This window comes from Salvelinus namaycush, chromosome 8 (assembly GCF_016432855.1).
Source record: "Salvelinus namaycush isolate Seneca chromosome 8, SaNama_1.0, whole genome shotgun sequence".
Lineage (NCBI taxonomy): Eukaryota > Metazoa > Chordata > Actinopteri > Salmoniformes > Salmonidae > Salvelinus > Salvelinus namaycush.
Genome location: NC_052314.1, coordinates 50,462,806 through 50,481,519, shown reverse-complemented (window position 1 = coordinate 50,481,519; position 18,714 = coordinate 50,462,806). Strand labels below are relative to the sequence as shown.

General features: G+C 43.2%; 1 protein-coding gene across 6 annotated transcripts in view; it reads left to right on the top strand.

Annotated features, from left to right (window-relative positions):
* The window catches only part of LOC120052780 (catenin alpha-2-like), a 654,154-nt gene that overhangs the window by 119,322 nt on the left and 516,118 nt on the right, over positions 1-18,714 (top strand). For all 6 annotated transcript variants that reach the window (XM_038999899.1, XM_038999897.1, XM_038999900.1 and 3 more), the window contains exon 2: positions 3,526-3,721. In XM_038999899.1, the coding sequence (XP_038855827.1) occupies positions 3,526-3,721 (196 nt within the window). The remainder of the gene's footprint in view (positions 1-3,525; positions 3,722-18,714) is intronic.

Below are 18,714 nucleotides of genomic sequence, written 5' to 3'. Positions count from 1 at the left end.
ATGCTACCAGTTCTCTTATCATACTGTAGCTTCCCTCACAAACCTTCACTGTGCATTTGTCAAGTTGACGCTCGTCATTCTCTTGCTAAGTGAGCCGGGGCTGGGTTATACATGTGTGTGTGTGTGCATGACTGATGTTACGTTCTTTGGTTCGGTACCCCCTCCAGAGTTCACCGTGTTCCTTTCATCATTTACACTGCAACATGTAACCCACAAGCGGAGACAATGGCAGGGTACTACTGCAGTCACACACTGAATCATTCTGCCGTTTTGTGTGTGTGTGTGTGTCTGTGTGTGTTTGTCCTGCTGTCATCTGAGACATCTCTCCAGAGCTCCACGATACATTCAAGTAACAATAAAGTATTACATTGTAATCAGCATGACTTGAAACAGAAATATGTTGCTCACTATGTTGCTTACTACATAATAAACTAACTCTCTGAATACGTCTCTCTGCCTCAACAGCACTGGCAGAGAGAGACCCAGGACGCCGCCACGAGGGTCATTTGTGTTCTGCTTTGACTCCATTTATCAACAGACAACGGAATTACCCAGACTCCTTTAATGGAGCTCAATGAATCATTAGCAAGGAACCAATAATGTATCATGTCGCTTGAGGCGCTATTCGGAGTCCCGGGTTTGCTCGGGTGGGCTTGTCTCTGCTTCGCACGGGGTGATTTAAATGTAGCCTCATGCTCGTCAAATACTGTAGCTTCTGTCTTAGTTACTATTTAGAGTCATTTTACACTTAGAGAAAAGTTACTAATAGAGTAAAATTACTCTAATAATTACTCTAATACTCTAATAATAATAAAAAAAATCTTACAGTAAACTTCTCACTTTAGAAGTAAGAAGAGGCTGATAATTCCTGGTTGTTACTATGTCTGCAAGACTTTGTCTTCAAACTGGTAAAAAAGTGAACTGGCCTCCAGCTTCAAGGGAAAAAGGAATCATTTTGATCTCATGGATGGTCGGTCCTTGCATCCACACCTATACATTTCTCCAGTTCCATCCCATCATACTGGTAAAAGGTTAACTCGCCTGTGGGCCTCTACCCTCAGCATTTCAATGGCAGACTAAAAGCAGCGGCTTCATTTCAGTTCATTGCTGAAATGTAGGTTGTTTCGTGACCTAGTTTCCCTCATTTGTTTTTGGTGCATGAATCCAACCAGGAAGCATGTCTCATAAAATGGTGTGTTTCAATGTACTCCCAGTATTTGGCAGCTGAGAATTGTATGCCGTGTTGTCCCGAGGCAAAGCCAGGCCCAGCTTAACCACAGCGAGCCCCACTACGCTCTCGGAGCTTCTGAGAAGCTAGCTGACGCATAGGGACCCCCAACAGCTGTTCGCTTGGATGGCTGTTAGCTTGTGTCTCCCCCTGTGTGGGAAGCTCGGCTCATTACGCCTCCATTTCGGCATGGTAATTGTGCGACGTGGGGCCATTACCGAAACAAAAAGGCAGAACCCGGAAGCTACGAAGCTAGAAACACCCCCACAACCCTTCTCAGTGGACTTGTGGTAGCGTTGACTTGTAGGCACTCCTCCTGCTTGCCTGGAGCCAGACTTGAGGGTCCAATTTGATTTGCAGTCCTGTTCCTCGATTTACCCCCAAGCAGATTTTGGCAAAGCAGGCGGCAGTACATGTACAAGGACGTTCCCTCCAGTGCTTTAGCTGGGCACGTGTTTCATTTAGTGCTTCAGGATGCCTTTTCTCTTCAATACTGTGTCTCACTCCAAACAGATGTACAGTAGGCTATACTGGTAGAGTAGCAGTTTGAGAACCAACCTCCGCTGACGTTGGGGAACCATTAAAACCAAGTCTGGTGTTTCTAATTGACCACACCGTTTCTGAAGAACAGAGAGGTACTTCCTGAATCTGTCCCAATAAGGTTTTCTGTTTTTCCAAACTAGGTCAAAAGTAGAGCGCTAGATATAGGGACTATGGGTGACATTTGGGACTCAACCTCAAAGTTAATTTTCTGTACTTAGCAATATGACTTTTTGACTGCTGTAACATTATGTATTAGGAGCTTGAACGGCGCCTGGATGCTTCCACCCCCTTTGGAGCGCTTCCCATGCATGTTTCAGAAGAACACATGAAAGGAGAACTCGGAGAGCTTAAAAGGGAGTATCCCAGTTTGAATATTCCCCCATGTATGTACTTGTATTTCCTTCAAACTTAAAAAAGAGTCCTACTTTTCAATGATATTTTCTCTCAAGTCACCTTGCCAGTCTGTAAAATGTGCTTTATCATGCTCCAACTGTCTCGTATCCACATACGCTCGCATACCCACATACACGCTCTCTCACGCACGCACACACACACAAACACACACATACACCGCTCACACCACACGGCGCCCCAGGCCCATGTTAAAACCCTCAGCGTTGTATGGAGTCTGCCAGGCTGAAAGCTTAGTCTGGCTCTGGTGTATTGCCCAGGTCGGTCCCAGCAGGGGCCCTCAATGAAAAGGCACCAGCGTCGGCAGAGATCTCCCTCTCTCTAGTGCTTTAGCTGGGCGCGTGTTTCATTTAGTGCTTCAGGATGCCTTTTCTCTTCAATACTCTGTGTCTCACTCCAAACAGATGTACAGTAGGCTATACTGGTAGAGTAGCAGTTTGAGAACCAACCTCCGCTGACGTTGGGGAACCATTAAAACCAAGTCTGGTGTTTCTAATTGACCGAACAGTTTCACAAGAACAGAGAGGTACGGCCTGAATCTGTCCCAATAAGGTTTTCTGTTTTTCCAAACAGGTCAAAAGTAGAGCACTAGATATAGGGACTATGGGTGACATTTGGGACTCTACCTCGAAGTAAACTTTCTATACTTGGCAATATGACTTTTTATCACTCCCACAAATGTAGCTGTTAGCCCTTCTAACACACTGGCTTTTTTGTGTGCGTCCTTAATGTCCCCCTATTCCTTACATACATTCTGCTCAAAGACACAGGAGTCCCCGTTTGAAGGCATGTCGCATCTCCTGCACACTCTAGCTTTGTCAATGACTCATGATGGCTCGCCTCCTGAACTGCTTGCGAAGACGTCTTTTAGTTGTGTGAATAGGCCGGATGAACGGCGATGAAATGCAATCTAACTATACGAGATGCCTGTCAACGTTTTAAGCTCCAGGACAGCCATTGGAGTGTCCTCGTCCCTTTATGGTCTGCTTAGATTACTGTAAGACTTGTCTTTCATTTCAATTGGGGGGGGGGGGGGGGGGTCAGTCAGCAACATATCCCACAGGTCATTGAACTAGCAGTTAGTGTATAATAGTGCTTTATAACATTAATACACACCTTTTGGCATCGGTTATTTTCTCTATGTAGCCTCTTGGATCTATTTTGTTCCTTTTGACTTACCGTAGATGTGCTAGGCTGAACAGTTGTTGTTCTGCTAGATCACGAGCGTGAGGATGGTAAGAGTTGTAGCTGAGAAACCCGAGCCGTTTACAAAGAACCAAGTCTCCTTCTTCCTGCATAACAGCATCCGTTCCCGTCCTAACCTCTCCCTCTCCGTCTGTCAGGTGACCACCCTGGTGAACACCAGCAACAAAGGGCCCAGCAGTAAGAAGAAGGGGCGCTCCAAGAAGGCGCACGTGCTGGCCCTGTCCGTGGAGCAGGCCACGCAGAACTTCCTGGAGAAGGGCGAGCAGATCGCTAAGAACAGCCACGATCTCAAGGAGGAGCTCATCCTCGCCGTGGAGGACGTCCGCAAGCAAGGTATGTCCGCACAGGGACACCTTACCATGGAGTACTCTTGTGTTTAGAGATATATGCATCCATTAAATGGGACAGCAAGGTGAAGAGAGTCCAATGTACTCACAGGGTTACCATACTTGTAGTTTTCTGGTGTATACTGTTCATGGAATGTGACAGCAAGCTCTCCAGACCCCAGGGTGTATTCTGATTCCCATCCGGAACTGCTGTAACATTATGTATTAGGAGCTTGAACGACGCCTGGATGCTTCCACCCCCTTTGGAGCGCTTCCCATGCATGTTTCAGAAGAACACATGAAAGGAGAACTCGGAGAGCTTAAAAGGGAGTATCCCAGTTTGAATATTCCCCCATGTATGTACTTTTATTTCCTTCAAACTTAAAAAAAGAGTCCTACTTTTCAATTATATTTTCTCGCTCTGAGCCTTAAGTCACCTTGTCAGTCTGTAAACCTTGCTTTATCATGCTCCAACTGTCTCGTATCCACGCTCGCTCGCATACCCACAAACACATACATACTCTCTCAGACGCAAGCTCTCGCACGCACGGACACACACACAAACCACTTACACCACACGGCTCCCCAGGCCCAGGTTAAAACCCTCAGCATTGTATGGAGTCTGCCAGGCTGAAAGCTTAGTCTGGCTCTGGTGTATTGCCCAGGTCGGTCCCAGCAGGGGCCCTCAATGAAAAGGCACCAGCGTCGGCAGAGATCTCCCTCTTTCTCTCTCTCTCTCTGTCTCTCTCTTTCGCTGCATGACAATTCCCCTCCTCTTCCTCTCTTCAATCTAGAACACCTGCCCAACAAACAATGTCTGGATTCAGTTCAACCGCGTCACTCTTCAAGCAGACACTTAGCAATCTCGCGCATTCATCGTAGCCAATTTACTGTGGTAGCTATCAAGCTGTGGAGGAGAAAGGGTTGTGTTGACCCTGCTTATAAGTCATGTGTTATGTTTTTAACATGGGAATTGATTAGGCTAGATTCCCTTGCTGAGTAAAATGTCAGTACAGAATAGCGTAAGTGTTTGACTATTTTACAGCAGGCTATCTGCTTCAGAGTACAGTATTTGCATTCTTTAATGTCATCGTTTAGGGCTCACTGGACACAAGCAGACATATCTTTTTCCATTTTCCATGTTAACGCCTGTCAGGTTTTTCCATAACTCATTTATTTACTGTCATTAAATTTGACGGAGGCCCTTCTTCAGGAAGTTGGCACTATCCTCATCTTCTATTGGAGCAGGCCATCAGACTGTTAAATAGTCCCCCACTAGCCGGCCTCTGCCCAGTACCCTGCCCTAAATCATATGAATTGGGTGCGTAACCCATTAGGGCATCCACCCACGCAGCCAGCACGAGGGATATTGGCCAAATGTGCCACATGTGTCCTTAAAATCAGCCTATAGCCTAACACTATTCCTTGTGTTTTGATATGAAGAATTACAAAACGTTATAGCCTATTGTTTTATTGGTTTTTACTTTACCCAAACAACAATTGACCATCTCATGGTTCAGCTGTCGGAGATTTGAGCACTAAATGCATCAGAGCATGGCATGCATAGACCTGTAGGATTAGGCGTCCACTGTATGATATGAATATACAAAAAATACATGTAAAGCATGAGAAGCTGAGGCCTAGCCCCGGAGAAAGAGAGATGTGCCGGCGACATGCTACGACACAGACATGTACTTATCCTTGTCACAGAGGCTAGCCTACTGCATCTGCTATACAAATATAGGTGTACAGAAGGTGGCTACTTCGTTAATATTTTTGTTAGAAAGATAAGCATTATATTGTAAGAATATAGGAGTAACTTTGGTAGGACTAAAACATTATTCCTCACCTCAAGTTCAACTATCAGAGTCAGTTGGAGTGCTGGTGGGTACTGCCTTCATATCATAGGCCTGCAGTATAATAGGTTAATAACCACACCACACCAAACCTTCACAAAAGTTTCTAAACTTTATTAGGGTACTATAAAAAGTAAGTCAAGCCAATTTTATAGGGAAAATACGAGCAGGATATTATATTGTGGCAACCCATTACAGTTGGAACTTGATTTGGCCAAAGGAAATGGCTCAGAATGAAACAAAACACTGGCAAACTGGTTTAAACCTTCTCAAAAGGTCCAGCAATTAACAAGAAAGGCTATTGCCTAAAGCAATAGGCAAATTATATGTATTTTACAACAGGCCTACTTATATAACCTATCTTAAACTAAATACAGCGCACACAATTAAAAAGACAGATTTAACTTAATTTAGCCAACGAAAGTGTCTCAACAGAATAAAACACAACACGTTTTGCATATTTAAAGACCTGGTTTAGAATAACAAATATGCCTACAATAATAACAATGGTATACTGTGATAACAATGATCAAACAAATTATTGTGAATGCCCAAAAAATGTATTAAGTTTAAAAAGTGCATCCTACCTGAAAAGTGAGTTGCACAGTACCCTGCATCTTTGTCCACTTCCCGTCTTTGTCCAGTACAATATTAAAACGCGGACATTCCCCGTGTAGGATTTTATTTTTATTCTGAAAAACTCCCCAGTCCTTAATGGTTACAAGCATACCCATTACAGGATGCAGCCACCACTATGCTTGGAAAATATAGAGCGTTGTACTCCGTAATGTGTTGTATTAGATTTGCCCCAACATAACTATTTGTATTCAGGAAAAAGTGATTTGCTTTGCCACATTATTTGCAGTATTTCTTGAGTGCCTTGTTGCAAACAGAATGCATGTTTTGGAATATTTTTATTCTGTACAGGCTTCCGTCTTTTCACTCTGTCAATTAGGTTAGTGTTGTAGAGTAACTGCAATGTTGTAGTCACAGCCATTATAGTCTGTAACTGTTTTAAAGTCACCATTTGGCCTCATGTTGTAATCCCTGAGCGGTTTCCTTCTTCTCCAGCAACTGAGTTGGGAAGAACGCCTGTATCTTTGTAGTGACTGGGTTTATTGATACACCATCCAAAGTGTAATTAATAACTTCACTATGCTTAAATGGTTATTCAATGTCTGATTTTTTTTCACCCATCTACCAATAGGTGCCCTTATTTGCGAGGTATTGGAAAACCTCCCGGGTCTTTGTGGTTGAACCTGTGTTTGAAATGTACTTCTTGATTGAGGGACCTTACAGATAATTATATGTGTGGGGTACAGAGATGAGGAAGTCTTTCAAAAATCATGTTAAACACACAGAAAGTGAGTCCAAGCAAACTTATTAATCAAGTTTTTACACCTGAACTTATTGTCACGGTCGTTTGAATGATTGGACCAAGGCGCAGCGTGCGTAGAATTCCACATGTTTAATAAATATGAATCTCACCAAACAAAACAGAAGAAAACGAAACGTGACGTTCTGGGCTGCTCACAGGCAGCTACAAAAAAACAAGATCCCACAAACAACAGGTGGGAAAAGGCTGCCTAAATATGATCCCCAATCAGAGACAACGATAGACAGATGCCTCTGATTGGGAACCATATCAGGCCAACATAGAAAACGAAAAACTAGAATGCCCACCCTAATCACACCCTAACCAAATAGAGAAATAAAAAGGCTCTCTATGGTCAGGGCGTGACACTTATTTAGGCTTGCCATAACAAAGGGGTTAAATACTTATTGACTCAAGACATTTCAGTTTAGAATGTTTTATTAATTTGTAAACAATTTTAAAAACTTTAATTTCACTTTAACATTATGGTAGGCCAGTGACAAAAAATATTAATTTAATCCATTTTAAATTCAGGTTGTAACACAACCAAATGTGGAAAAAGTAAAGGGGTGTGAATACTTTCTGAAGGCACTGTATATATAATTTGAACTGCATGCATCACGAGAAAATGTATTGTATCATTTCACTTCGCCTGTAAGAACGATGATGAACATGGGCATGTCTGATTAGCGGGCATGTCGCCTTCGTTGTAGTGCAGACCCTGGTAGCATACTGGCTGTCAATGAATAGCTTGCAAGTAGATAGTGAGAAATAATCAGTAGGCCTCATATTACATTAATTAAATCTATGAAATAACCCCCTGTCACACCCTGGCCTTAGTTATCTTTGTTTTCTTTATTATTTTAGTTAGGTCAGGGTGTGACATGGGGGATGTATGTGTTTTGTATTGTCTAGGGGTTTTTGTATGTTTATGGGGCAGTGTTCAGTCTAGGTGTATGTATGTCTATGGTTGCCTAGATTGGTTCTCAATTAGAGACAGCTGTCTATCGTTGTCTCTGATTGAGAACCATATTTAGGCAGCCATATTCATTAGGTAGTTTGTGGGTGATTATCTATGTCTTTACGTTAGTTGCTTGTGTCTGCACTTTCGTTTTAAAACTTCACGGTCGTTTGTTGTTTTGTATAGTTTGTCAGTGTTCTTCGTTTCGTTTTCGTCTTCAATAAAAAGAAGATGTATTGTTATCACGCTGCGCCTTGGTCCTCCTCTCTTCCACAATACGACGATCGTGACACCCCCCCCCCAAGCTGTTTACAGGCAGTTAACACTATTCTGCATATATATATTTTCCCATCTTCAATCAGTTAGATAACATTGTTAAAATGTTTTCATACAGTTAGAAAAGCAACAGTCCTGTCCGAGCCCCATATGCGAGCGCACCGTGGCCGCTTCGCAGTTACAATGCAGCCAAGCTGTGTCTGTATGTGCCTATTCACCAAAAGAAAAAGCACAGGATATTTGTGTCTTGATAAAAACAGCTCTGCTTGCAGGCCCGGTTAAACGTGGAGGCGAAAGGGGGCTTGGCCCCCTCAGCTGAAACATGTGCCACCTCAGTCCCTATATAACAATACACCAAACTGCTGTGTAATTTGACCTTCAAGAAGATAGAGGATGCTTCCTAAATGGCACCCAGTTCAGTCCCTGGTCGAACGTAGTGCACTATATAGGGAATAGGATCCTAATTGGTTTAATTGGCTCAATACTTGGCCCTGGCCAGGTCCAATAACATCCAATCCAAAATGTTCACTAATCAATGGTTGAGGGTGGGTCTGGTGCCCTTGAAACAAAGTGGTATTTTCCTCATCTGCCCTTCGAAAGACAGTAAACAGCAAAGAGTCAAAGTGAGTTATTTGGAAGTGGGTTTGAAGCCCAGAGTTGAAAACAATATCTCTTGTCATTTTCTCTTGCACCCTCTAGTGCTGGATTTGCTCACGCCAGTCTAAACCCTCTCCTTTCTATGCAAATCTGATTCTACACATACACAGTTCCTGTAACTTTCACCAAAATTCCCAGGTTTCCAGAAATTCCTGTTGAAAGATTTTCCCGAAATCAGGAGTGAATAAGCAGGACATTCAAAGGAAATGCACTACCCTAGTTGTAGCCTCGCCTCTATACCCGACCATCCATTTCACACACACATCCCTGGCCCCATTACAAACTTCCCAGGCCTAGCATGACTGCTAACTTTTCTATCACAGGGAATACTGTATAGCTTTGTTTTGGTGTTTCATTTACTTGCAAGTGTTTGGAATTGAAATACGATGACTCGTCATATGCAGACACAAACCCTCCAAACCACGCTAAAAGTTTAGGGGAAAGTTTAACCGAGCGTGGACTGTCGTTTGGTTTTCCGAATCCCGAAATCCAAAATCTCATTTCCCAGTGGTTAAGCGCTCGGCGGGTCAGCGTAATGGGGCGATCAAACGTTCCCTCTCTCTTGATGGATTAGAAGCAGAAGGAGACCGTGTGTGTGTGTGTGTGTGTGTGTGTGTGTGTGTGTGTGTGTGTGTGTGTGTGTGTGTGTGTGTGTGTGTGTGTGTGTGTGTGTGTGTGTGTGTGTGTGTGTGTGTGTGTGTGTGCGCATATGTCGGAGTGTGTGGCGCGTGTGTGCATGTGTGTGTGTGTAAGAGAGGGAAAGTGTGATACGTTCCTCTGATTGATACCCATTAAGCTCGGGCCCTGGCCCTGGCTTTGGAGAATGTAACGATCCCGAGATGTTTACTCCGCAGTCACGCAACGTTAATGCTTTGATTGTCCGTGGTCGGTAGCACCGCCGCCTCCGCAGTGTCGGAACACCGTATAGGCAATAGATGCCTGTTGAAGGGCCGTGATTCAGCCATTTGTAAACAGGTCACGCCGAAAGCCTGTGGCTCGGTACAACCCTCACCGATCTCCAATGTGTAACACTACGCCTCATCAAATAGTGCTCTGTTATCGTCTTGGGAAGGTTTCTTGTCAGGATGGCCAATGTCGTCTATGAAGTCACTTACAGTTGTTTTCCTGCCTGTAAGTTAAGTCCCATTCAATGGCTGAATGGAGTTCAATGAGCCCTGGCTCGAAGCGGATGTTTTCCTCCGATTGGAATTGGATTGTACTGTATGTTCAATACTCAGATCAGCAGAAAGAGAAGTGGGGGCTTACCACCGGCAGCTGTTGTACACATATTCATCATCCATCCGGCTCTCGACATCTACCGTTTCCTCACATTTCAGTGTGCACTGCAGACAGACTTGACACCATTCCAGATCCATGAAATGGATCAGTGGCACACAGGGCCGTGCAATTCCTCACTGAGCTTTGATCAGAGTTTCCACTTGTGCCCTAGTTAAGCCATGGGCGAGGGAGAAAGAGTGTGAACGAGAGCATGAGGATGAGAGTGGAAGAAGAAGATAATGGAGAAATGGAAATGAAGGAAGACTGCCATGGAGAAACAGGGAAAGAGGGAGAGGACAGACGAGCCAGAGAGTGCGGGCTGTGTGTGTCGTGTGTGTGTGTGTGTGTGTGTGTGTGTGTGTGTGTGTGTGTGTGTGTGTGTGTGTGTGTGTGTCTCACAAAGTATTCAGGCCCCTTGTCACGTTCTGACCTTTATTTCCTTTGCTTTATCTTTATTTAGTAGGGTCAGGGCGTGAGTTGGGGTGGGTTGTCTATGTGTGTTTTTCTATGTTGGGGTTTTGTGTTCGGCCTGGTATGATTCTCAATCAGAGGCAGCTGTCAATCGTTGTCCCTGATTGAGAATCATACTTAGGCAGCCTGGATTTCACGTTTGGTTGGTGGGTGTTTGTTCCTGTGTCAGTGTTTTGTGCCACACGGGACTGTTTTCGTTCGTTTCGTTTATTTCATTCGTGTGCCGTCCTGTTCGTGCGTTCATGTTATATGTTCACAAGTTCAGGTCTGTTCACGTCGTTTATTGTTTTGTAGTTTGTTTAAGAGTTTTTCCGTCTTCGTCTTTCTTAAATAAACAAATATGTATTCAACCCACGCTGCATTTTGGTCCGATCCATGCTCCTCTTCAGACGAGGAGGAAAACGACCGTTACAGAAACACCCACCACCAAAGGACCAAGCAGAGTGGTAAAGGACAGCAGCGGCAGAAGACACAGGACTCATGGACTTGGGAGGAGATTCTGGACAGCAAGGGACCCTGGGCTGAGCCCAGGGGAATATCGCCGTCCAAAAGCAGAGTTGGAGGCAGCGAAGGCAGAGAGGCGCTGGTATGAGGAGGCAGCGCGGCGACGCGGTTGGAAGCCCGAGAGTCAGACCCAAAAATGTATTGGGGGGGGCACACGGGGAGTGTGGCTAAGCCAGGTAGGAGACCTGAGCCAACTCCCCGTGCTTACCGTGGAGTACTGGTCAGGCACCGTGTTATGCGGTGGAGCGCACGGTGTCCCCAGTACGCGTGCTTAGGCCAGTGCGGGCTATTCCACCTCGCCGCACTGGCCGGGCTAGGTTGGGCATCAAGCCGGGTGCCATGAAGCCGGCTCAACGCATCTGGTCTCCAGTGCGTCTCCTTGGGCCGGCGTACATGGCACCAGCCTTACGCATGGTGTCCCCGGTTCGCCAGCACAGCCCAGTGCGGGCTATTCCACCTCGCCGCACTGGCCTGGCTACGGGGAGCGTTAAACCAGGTAAGGTTGGGCAGGCTCGGTGCTCAAGAGCTCTTGTACTCCTTCACGGTCCGGTATATCCGGTGCCACCTCCACGTACCAGTCCTCCGTTTTGTAGTTTGTTTAAGAGTTTTTCCGTCTTCGTCTTTCTTAAATAAACAAATATTTATTCAACCCACGCTGCGTTTTGGTCCGATCCATGCTCCTCTTCAGACGAGGAGGAAAACGACCGTTACACCCCTTGGAGTTCTTACCATTTTATTGTGTTACGAAGTGGGAATCAAATGGATTTCATTGTCAGTTTTTAGTCAACAATCTACACGAAATACTCCGTAATGTCAAAGTGGAAGGTTGTTGAATACAAAGACCAGGGAGCTTTTCGAAATCCTCATAAAGAAGGGCAGTGATTGGTAGATTGGTAACAATAACAAATCAGGCATTGGATATCTCTTTAAGCATTGTCAAGTTAATAATTATGCTGTGGATTACGTATTAAACCACCCAGACACTTCAAAGATACAGTCATCCTTCTGAACTGAGTTGCAGGAGAGGAATGAATCTGCTCAGGGATGTTACCATGAGGCCATTGGTGATTTTAAAACAGCTACAGAGTTCAAAGGCTGAGATGGGAAAACTGAGGATGGATCAACAACATTGTAATGACTCCACAATCATGATCTGAATGACAGAGTGAAAAGAAGAATACAAAAAATATCCCAAAACATGCATCTTGTATGCGACAAGCCACTGAAGTAATACTGCAAAAAAAACACAGCAAAGGAATACACTTTTTGGCCTGAATGCAAAGCCATATGTTTGGGGCAAATCCAACACAACACATCACTGACAAAGAGAGAGAGATGTGGCTGAGGTTGGAGGTGGGTCAGCAGTGATATCACACCAGATAGACTTCAGTATTCGACATCGGGAGAAGCCTTCAATAGAGTCCACCAAGGGAAACGTGAGCATGTATTACCATCTAGTAGGTGTTGTGGATGGGGATATAGAAAAAGGGCTTAAACTACATGCTAGGCACTTTTTATTTTATTTTATTCTGTTTTAACCTTATTCCAAACCTTTACCCTTACCTTAACCAGTGGGGATATATTCCTAAACTCATCCGTGAAGTTTATTTCTGTTTTAACATCCTTAATCCTTATCTACTTTCACTTCCCATTGAGTTTAACATGGTTTTTGAATGACTACCTCATCTCTGTACCCACACATATAATTATCTGTAAGGTCCCTCAGTTGAGCAGTGAATTTCAAACACAGATTCAACCACAAAGACCAGGGAGGTTTCCAATGTCTCGCAAAGAATGGAACAGCCTATTGGTAGCAGGCATTGAATATCCATTTGAGCATGGTGAAGTAATTAATTACACTTTGGATGGTGTATCAATACACCCAGTCACTACAAAGATACAGGTATCCTTCCTAACTAAGTTGCCGGAGAGGAAGGAAACTGCTCAGGGATTTCACCATGAGGCTAATGGTGACTTTGCAACAGTTACAGAGTAATGCCTGTGATACAAAGCATTATGTTTGGAGCAAATCCAACACAACACATCACTGAGTACCACTCTTCATATTTTCAAACATGGTGGTGGCTGCATCATGTTATGGGTATGCTTGTCATTGGCAAGGGCTAGGATTTTTCTATTTTTTATTATAGTTGATTGACTGTGAGCATTTGATGAAATACACGCAGCATCATAACTTGATCTCTGAAACAGTCTGTGATTAGCAGAGCATTTGTGAGCGCATACGAAGCTTTTTGGGGAGACGGGGGCTATACCGGGGATATAGGCTACTGAATATAACCTATTCAGATAGAGAGGCTATTGCGCTGTTTCCTCCCGCATGTTGTTGGAAGACCAATGCAAAAGTAATATGAGGATTGGGACACACAAGTGTTACTTCATGAGTGGATTTTTAAACGAATGACTTGCATGGACACGTGGTTTTGTTTTGGAATGTGAGTTTGTTTGGCATTTTGCAATGTGCATCTAACTATTGACTCAGGGGGGTTGAATACTTATCGAATCAAGATATATTAGTGTTTAATTTTTCACACTATTTTTTCAAATGTTCGAATTTTTCTTCCGCTTTGACATTACAGAGTATTTTGTGTAGTTGACAAAAAATACAAATTAAATCAATTTTAATCCCACTTTGGAACAACAAAATGTAAAAAAAGCAAAGGGGTAAGAATACTTTCTGAAGGCACTGTATTCCCATGTGCATGTACAGTATCTACACCAGTATTTATGTGTTGTATTGTACATGTTTGGTAGTAAGTGTACACTTCCTAGCCTGAACTTCTCTTCGTGTGTGCAGTGTGTCGCAATCTTAATCGACAGTACATCAACGCGGTAGGAAACCAGGGAACCATTTTGTTTCTTCCTGAGTGGTGGTAGTGAGCTGAAACTCTCCCTTAGTTTTAGCCCTGTGGTGGTGGTTGCATAGCGGCAGCCTCCTCCTGCGTGGCCCACGCAACCACACAAACACAGGAGGCCGGAGGTTGTAATGTCGTAACCCAGGGAACCATGTGGAATTCATAGACAGAACAGAGAGAAGGAGTTGTGTTTCTGTGTTCCCTTTATCACACTTTATCTGTACATCATATATGTCTGCCTTAGACAACACGTATGCTGTATGACCGTTCAAATGCAATCCAGCTTGGTTCATGTAAGGGGAAGCCATAGTATGGTCCTAGACAGAGTGCAGTTATTTCAGGTGGCACTAGTGGTACATCTTACAGTGGCTCCTATGTAAACCCCAGTCGTTGGATCTAGAGGGGTAATTAGGAGTCACCTCAGACTAGCCTGATCCCAGATCTGTTTGTGCTGTCTTGCCAACTCTAATTGTCAGATATTGGCACAGTTAAGGGAACAGGCTAACCTCAGACAGAGCAGAGCTTTAGTCTCACTGGGGAATACTCTCTCTGTCTGAGGCCTTCTGATTCATGAAACCACTGACTGATTACACTGACTGTCTCCCCTTAAAGCACTATGGGGGAATCAGTGGCTTATGTCACCTGATGAAAAGTACAGATACATCCATAGATCATACACAGAGAAGCAAGCACACACACACAAACACACGCACACACACACGCACGCACGCACGCACACACGCACGCGCACACACGCGCGCGCGCGCGCATGCTTGCACGCACACGCACACACACACATCATAACTCATCCTTCCAGGCCGGTGACGAGGCAGGCAGTGTGTGTGTGTGTGTGTGTACGTGTGTGTGTGCGTTACAGTGACAGTTTGGTGGGCTTAGTGAATCGCCGCAGTCTGAAATCAGCATCCATAATTTAATCAGGAGGAGACGATTGGACGATAGGACTCAGAGGGTTATAGACAAGATTATAGGTTTGATGGTGGCTCGGGCTGCACACTGTTAAAATACCCTTTAGCTTCAGGGGTTTATGGGCAAGGACCTCTCTTTCCACACAGTACTCCTGCTAGCTCCTGTTCCATTTGCCTGTCTGAATTCTCCATAAATACAGAGTGAGAAAGTTAACTATCTTTTCACTTTTTCTCCAGACGCAAAACAAATAAAATGTCAGTATGATCTTCAGGCAGTGGGAACTTAAAGTGGGTGAACTGGATGTGGGCTTTCAGTTGAAAAGCTCCACGTATGGTAGTTCTTGACACAGTTCCTCGTGACTATATAACTTAAAAAGACATGAACAAATGTACATTCAAAGTAGTGAAGGATCCTTCAATAAAGGACTGCTACTGTCATGGATTAGTCATCGAATAGAGAATCAGACACCATTTACAACTTCAATCTTCTAGAATAGTGCCCCGTCAGCATCAACAATCCCCTCTCTCATTATCTGCATCCAAAATGGCACTCTATTCCCTTTATAGTGCACTACTTTTGACTAGGGCACATTTGGGACGGATACAACCTTCTGCTACACCCTTATAATGGGACTTAATGGGATGTGGATTGTGGACATTTCTGTTCCCCCCAATGGGGTGTGACTGGGTCTGCTGTCCCTTCCTATAGCTCAAGGTCAGCTGGCTAGTTCTTCCTGGTCTCATTGGCAGCCAGGGATTCAGCCTGATTGATTCGTTTCCTCATGAGGAGAGAGCTTTCCCATTAACAGTGAAAGGTCAAGCGTGAACACGCACGTACATATGCAAGGGACACACGCACACATACAGTGTATTGCAAAAGTATTCAGGCGCCTTGGATTTCTTCACCTTTTTATTGTTACAGCATGTTATCAAAATGGATTTAATTGTCATTTTATGTCAAAAAATCTACACAAAAATCTCTAATGTCAAATTGGAATACTTCATAAAATTTTTTTTTTCAAGTTTAACAAACATTTTATAACTAAAATATAGTTGTGGCATAATTATTCAGCTTCCGTAGTCAATACATGTTAGAGACACCTTTGGCATTGATTACATTGAGTCTTCTTGGGTAAGTCTATAAGAGATTTGCACACCTGGATTGTGAAATATTTGCACCTTATTATTTACAAAACTATTCAAGCTCTGTCAAGATGTTGGGGATCATGGCTAGGCAGAAATGTTCAAGTCTTGCCATAGATTTTCAAGAAGATGTAAGTCAAAACTGTATTTTGGTCACTCAGGAACATTCACTGTCTTCTTGGTAAGCAACTCCAGTGCAGATTTTGCTTCAGTCTGCTTACACCAGTAACTAGGAGAGCATGTACTTAGCTCTATTACATGTCTTTTTATCCTACAAAACTCCCTAGACCTTGCCAATGACAAGCATACCCATAACATGATGCAGCCACCACCATGCTTGAAAATATGAAGAGTGGTACTCAGTGATGTGTTGTGTTGGATTTGCTCCAAACATAATGCTTTGTATTCAGGACATAAAGCTATTTTCTTTGCCACATTTTTTGCAGTTTTACCATAATGCCTTGTTGCAAACAGGTTGCATGTTTTGGAATATTTGTATTCTGTACATGCTTCCTTCTTTTCACTCTGTCAATTAGGTTAGTATTGTGGGGTAAATACAATGGTGTTGATCCATCCTCAATTTTTTCCTATCACAGGCATTAAACTCTGTAACTGTTTCAAAGTCACCATTAGCCTCATGTTGAAATCCCTGAGCAGTTTCCTTCCTCTCCGGCAACTTAGTTAGGAAGGATACCTGTATCTTTGTAGTGACTGGGTGTATTGATACACCATCCAAAGTGTAATTAATCACTTCACCATGCTCAAATGGATATTCAATGCCTGCTACCAACAGGGTGTTCCCTTCTTTGCGAGACATTGGAAACCTCCCTGGTCTTTGTGGTTGAATCTGTGTTTGAAATTCACTGCTCAACTGAGGGACCTTACAGATAATTATATGTGTGCGTACAGAGATGAGGTAGTCATTCAAAAACCATGTTAAACCCAATGGGAAGTGAAGTAGATAAGGATTAAGGATGTTAAAACAGAAAGAAACTTCACGGATGAGTTTAGGAATATATCCCCACTGGTTAAGGTAAGGATAAAGGTTTGGAATAAGTAAAAAATAAAACAAAAAGTGCCTAGCACGTAGTTTAACCTCTAATTCCTCCCAAACCCGGATCCGGGAGCACCCCCATCAGTAAAAAAGCTGACTAGCATAGCCTAGCATAGCGTCACAAGTAAATACTAGCATCTAAATATCATTAAATCACAAGTCCAAGACACCAGATGAAAGATACACATCTTGTGAATCCAGCCATCATTTCTGATTTTTAAAATGTTTTACAGGGAAGACACAATATGTAAATCTATTAGCTAACCACGTTAGCAAAAGACACCACTTTTCTTACTCCACCATTTTTTTACTGCATCAGTAGCTATCACAAATTCGACCAAATAAAGATATAAATAGCCACTAACCAAGAAACAACTTCATCAGATGACAGTCTGATAACATATTTATTGTATAGCATATGTTTTGTTAGAAAAATGTGCATATTTCAGGTATAAATCATAGTTTACCATTGCAGCCACCATCACAACTCTCACCAAAGCGAATAGAATAACTACAGAGACCATCGTGTATTACCTAATTACTCATCATAAAACATTTCTTAAAAATACACAGCGTACAGCAAATGAAAGACACAGATCTTGTGAATCCAGCCAATATTTCAGATTTTCTAAGTGTTTTACAGCGAAAACACAATATAGCGTTATATTAGCTTACCACAATAGCAAACATCACAACAGCATTGATTCAAGCCAAAAATAGCGATAACGTATAAACCACCAAAATATATTAATTTTTTCACTAACCTTCTCAGAATTCTTCAGATGACAGTCCTATAACATCATATTACACAATGCATATAGAGTTTGTTCGAAAATGTGCATATTTAGCGGCACAAATCGTGGTTATACAATGTGATTAGTGGCCAAAACTTCAAGCAATCTGTCCGGCGCCATCTTGGAGAGGCACCTATTCTAATCGAAAACTATTCATAAACTTGACTAAAAAATACAAGTTGGACAGCAAATGAAAGACAAATTAGTTCTTAATGCAATCGCTGTGTTACATTTTTAAAATTAACGTTACTTCAGCATACAGCGTGCGCTAAAGCGAGACCGCACCGAAATTCATGGCGGAATTATTATTTGACATTTGTCAACATAAATACGAATTAACAACATAAAGATTGCTTACTATTTGCCGAGCTTCCATCAGAATCTTGGGCAAGGTGTCCTTTCTCCAGAACAATCGTCTTTTGGTTGAAAGATGTCCTCTTCTCATGTGGAAATAGCAGCTAACGATAGCCACCCACTGGAGAGGTGTCCAACTCGTGAAAGCGCATCACAAAGAAATCCAGGAAAATCGCAATAAACTGATATAAACTGCTATAAGTCGGTTTAAATTAACTACCTTATGATGTCTTTAACAACTATAACGAATAAAAACAAGACCGGAGATATAGAACTGCTAAAACGAAAGCTTTGCAGGAGGCCATTGTGATGTCCCTGCTGCGCCAGGCGCCCCGTTGAAAAGAACTGTACTTCCGTTCCACGGTCTTATATAGGGCCCCAGATTGCGCAATCCACTCCATTCAAATTCTCCCCGCTTACTGACATCTAAAGGAAGGCGTATGCAGTGCATGTAGCCCGATGGCTTACATGGGGACTT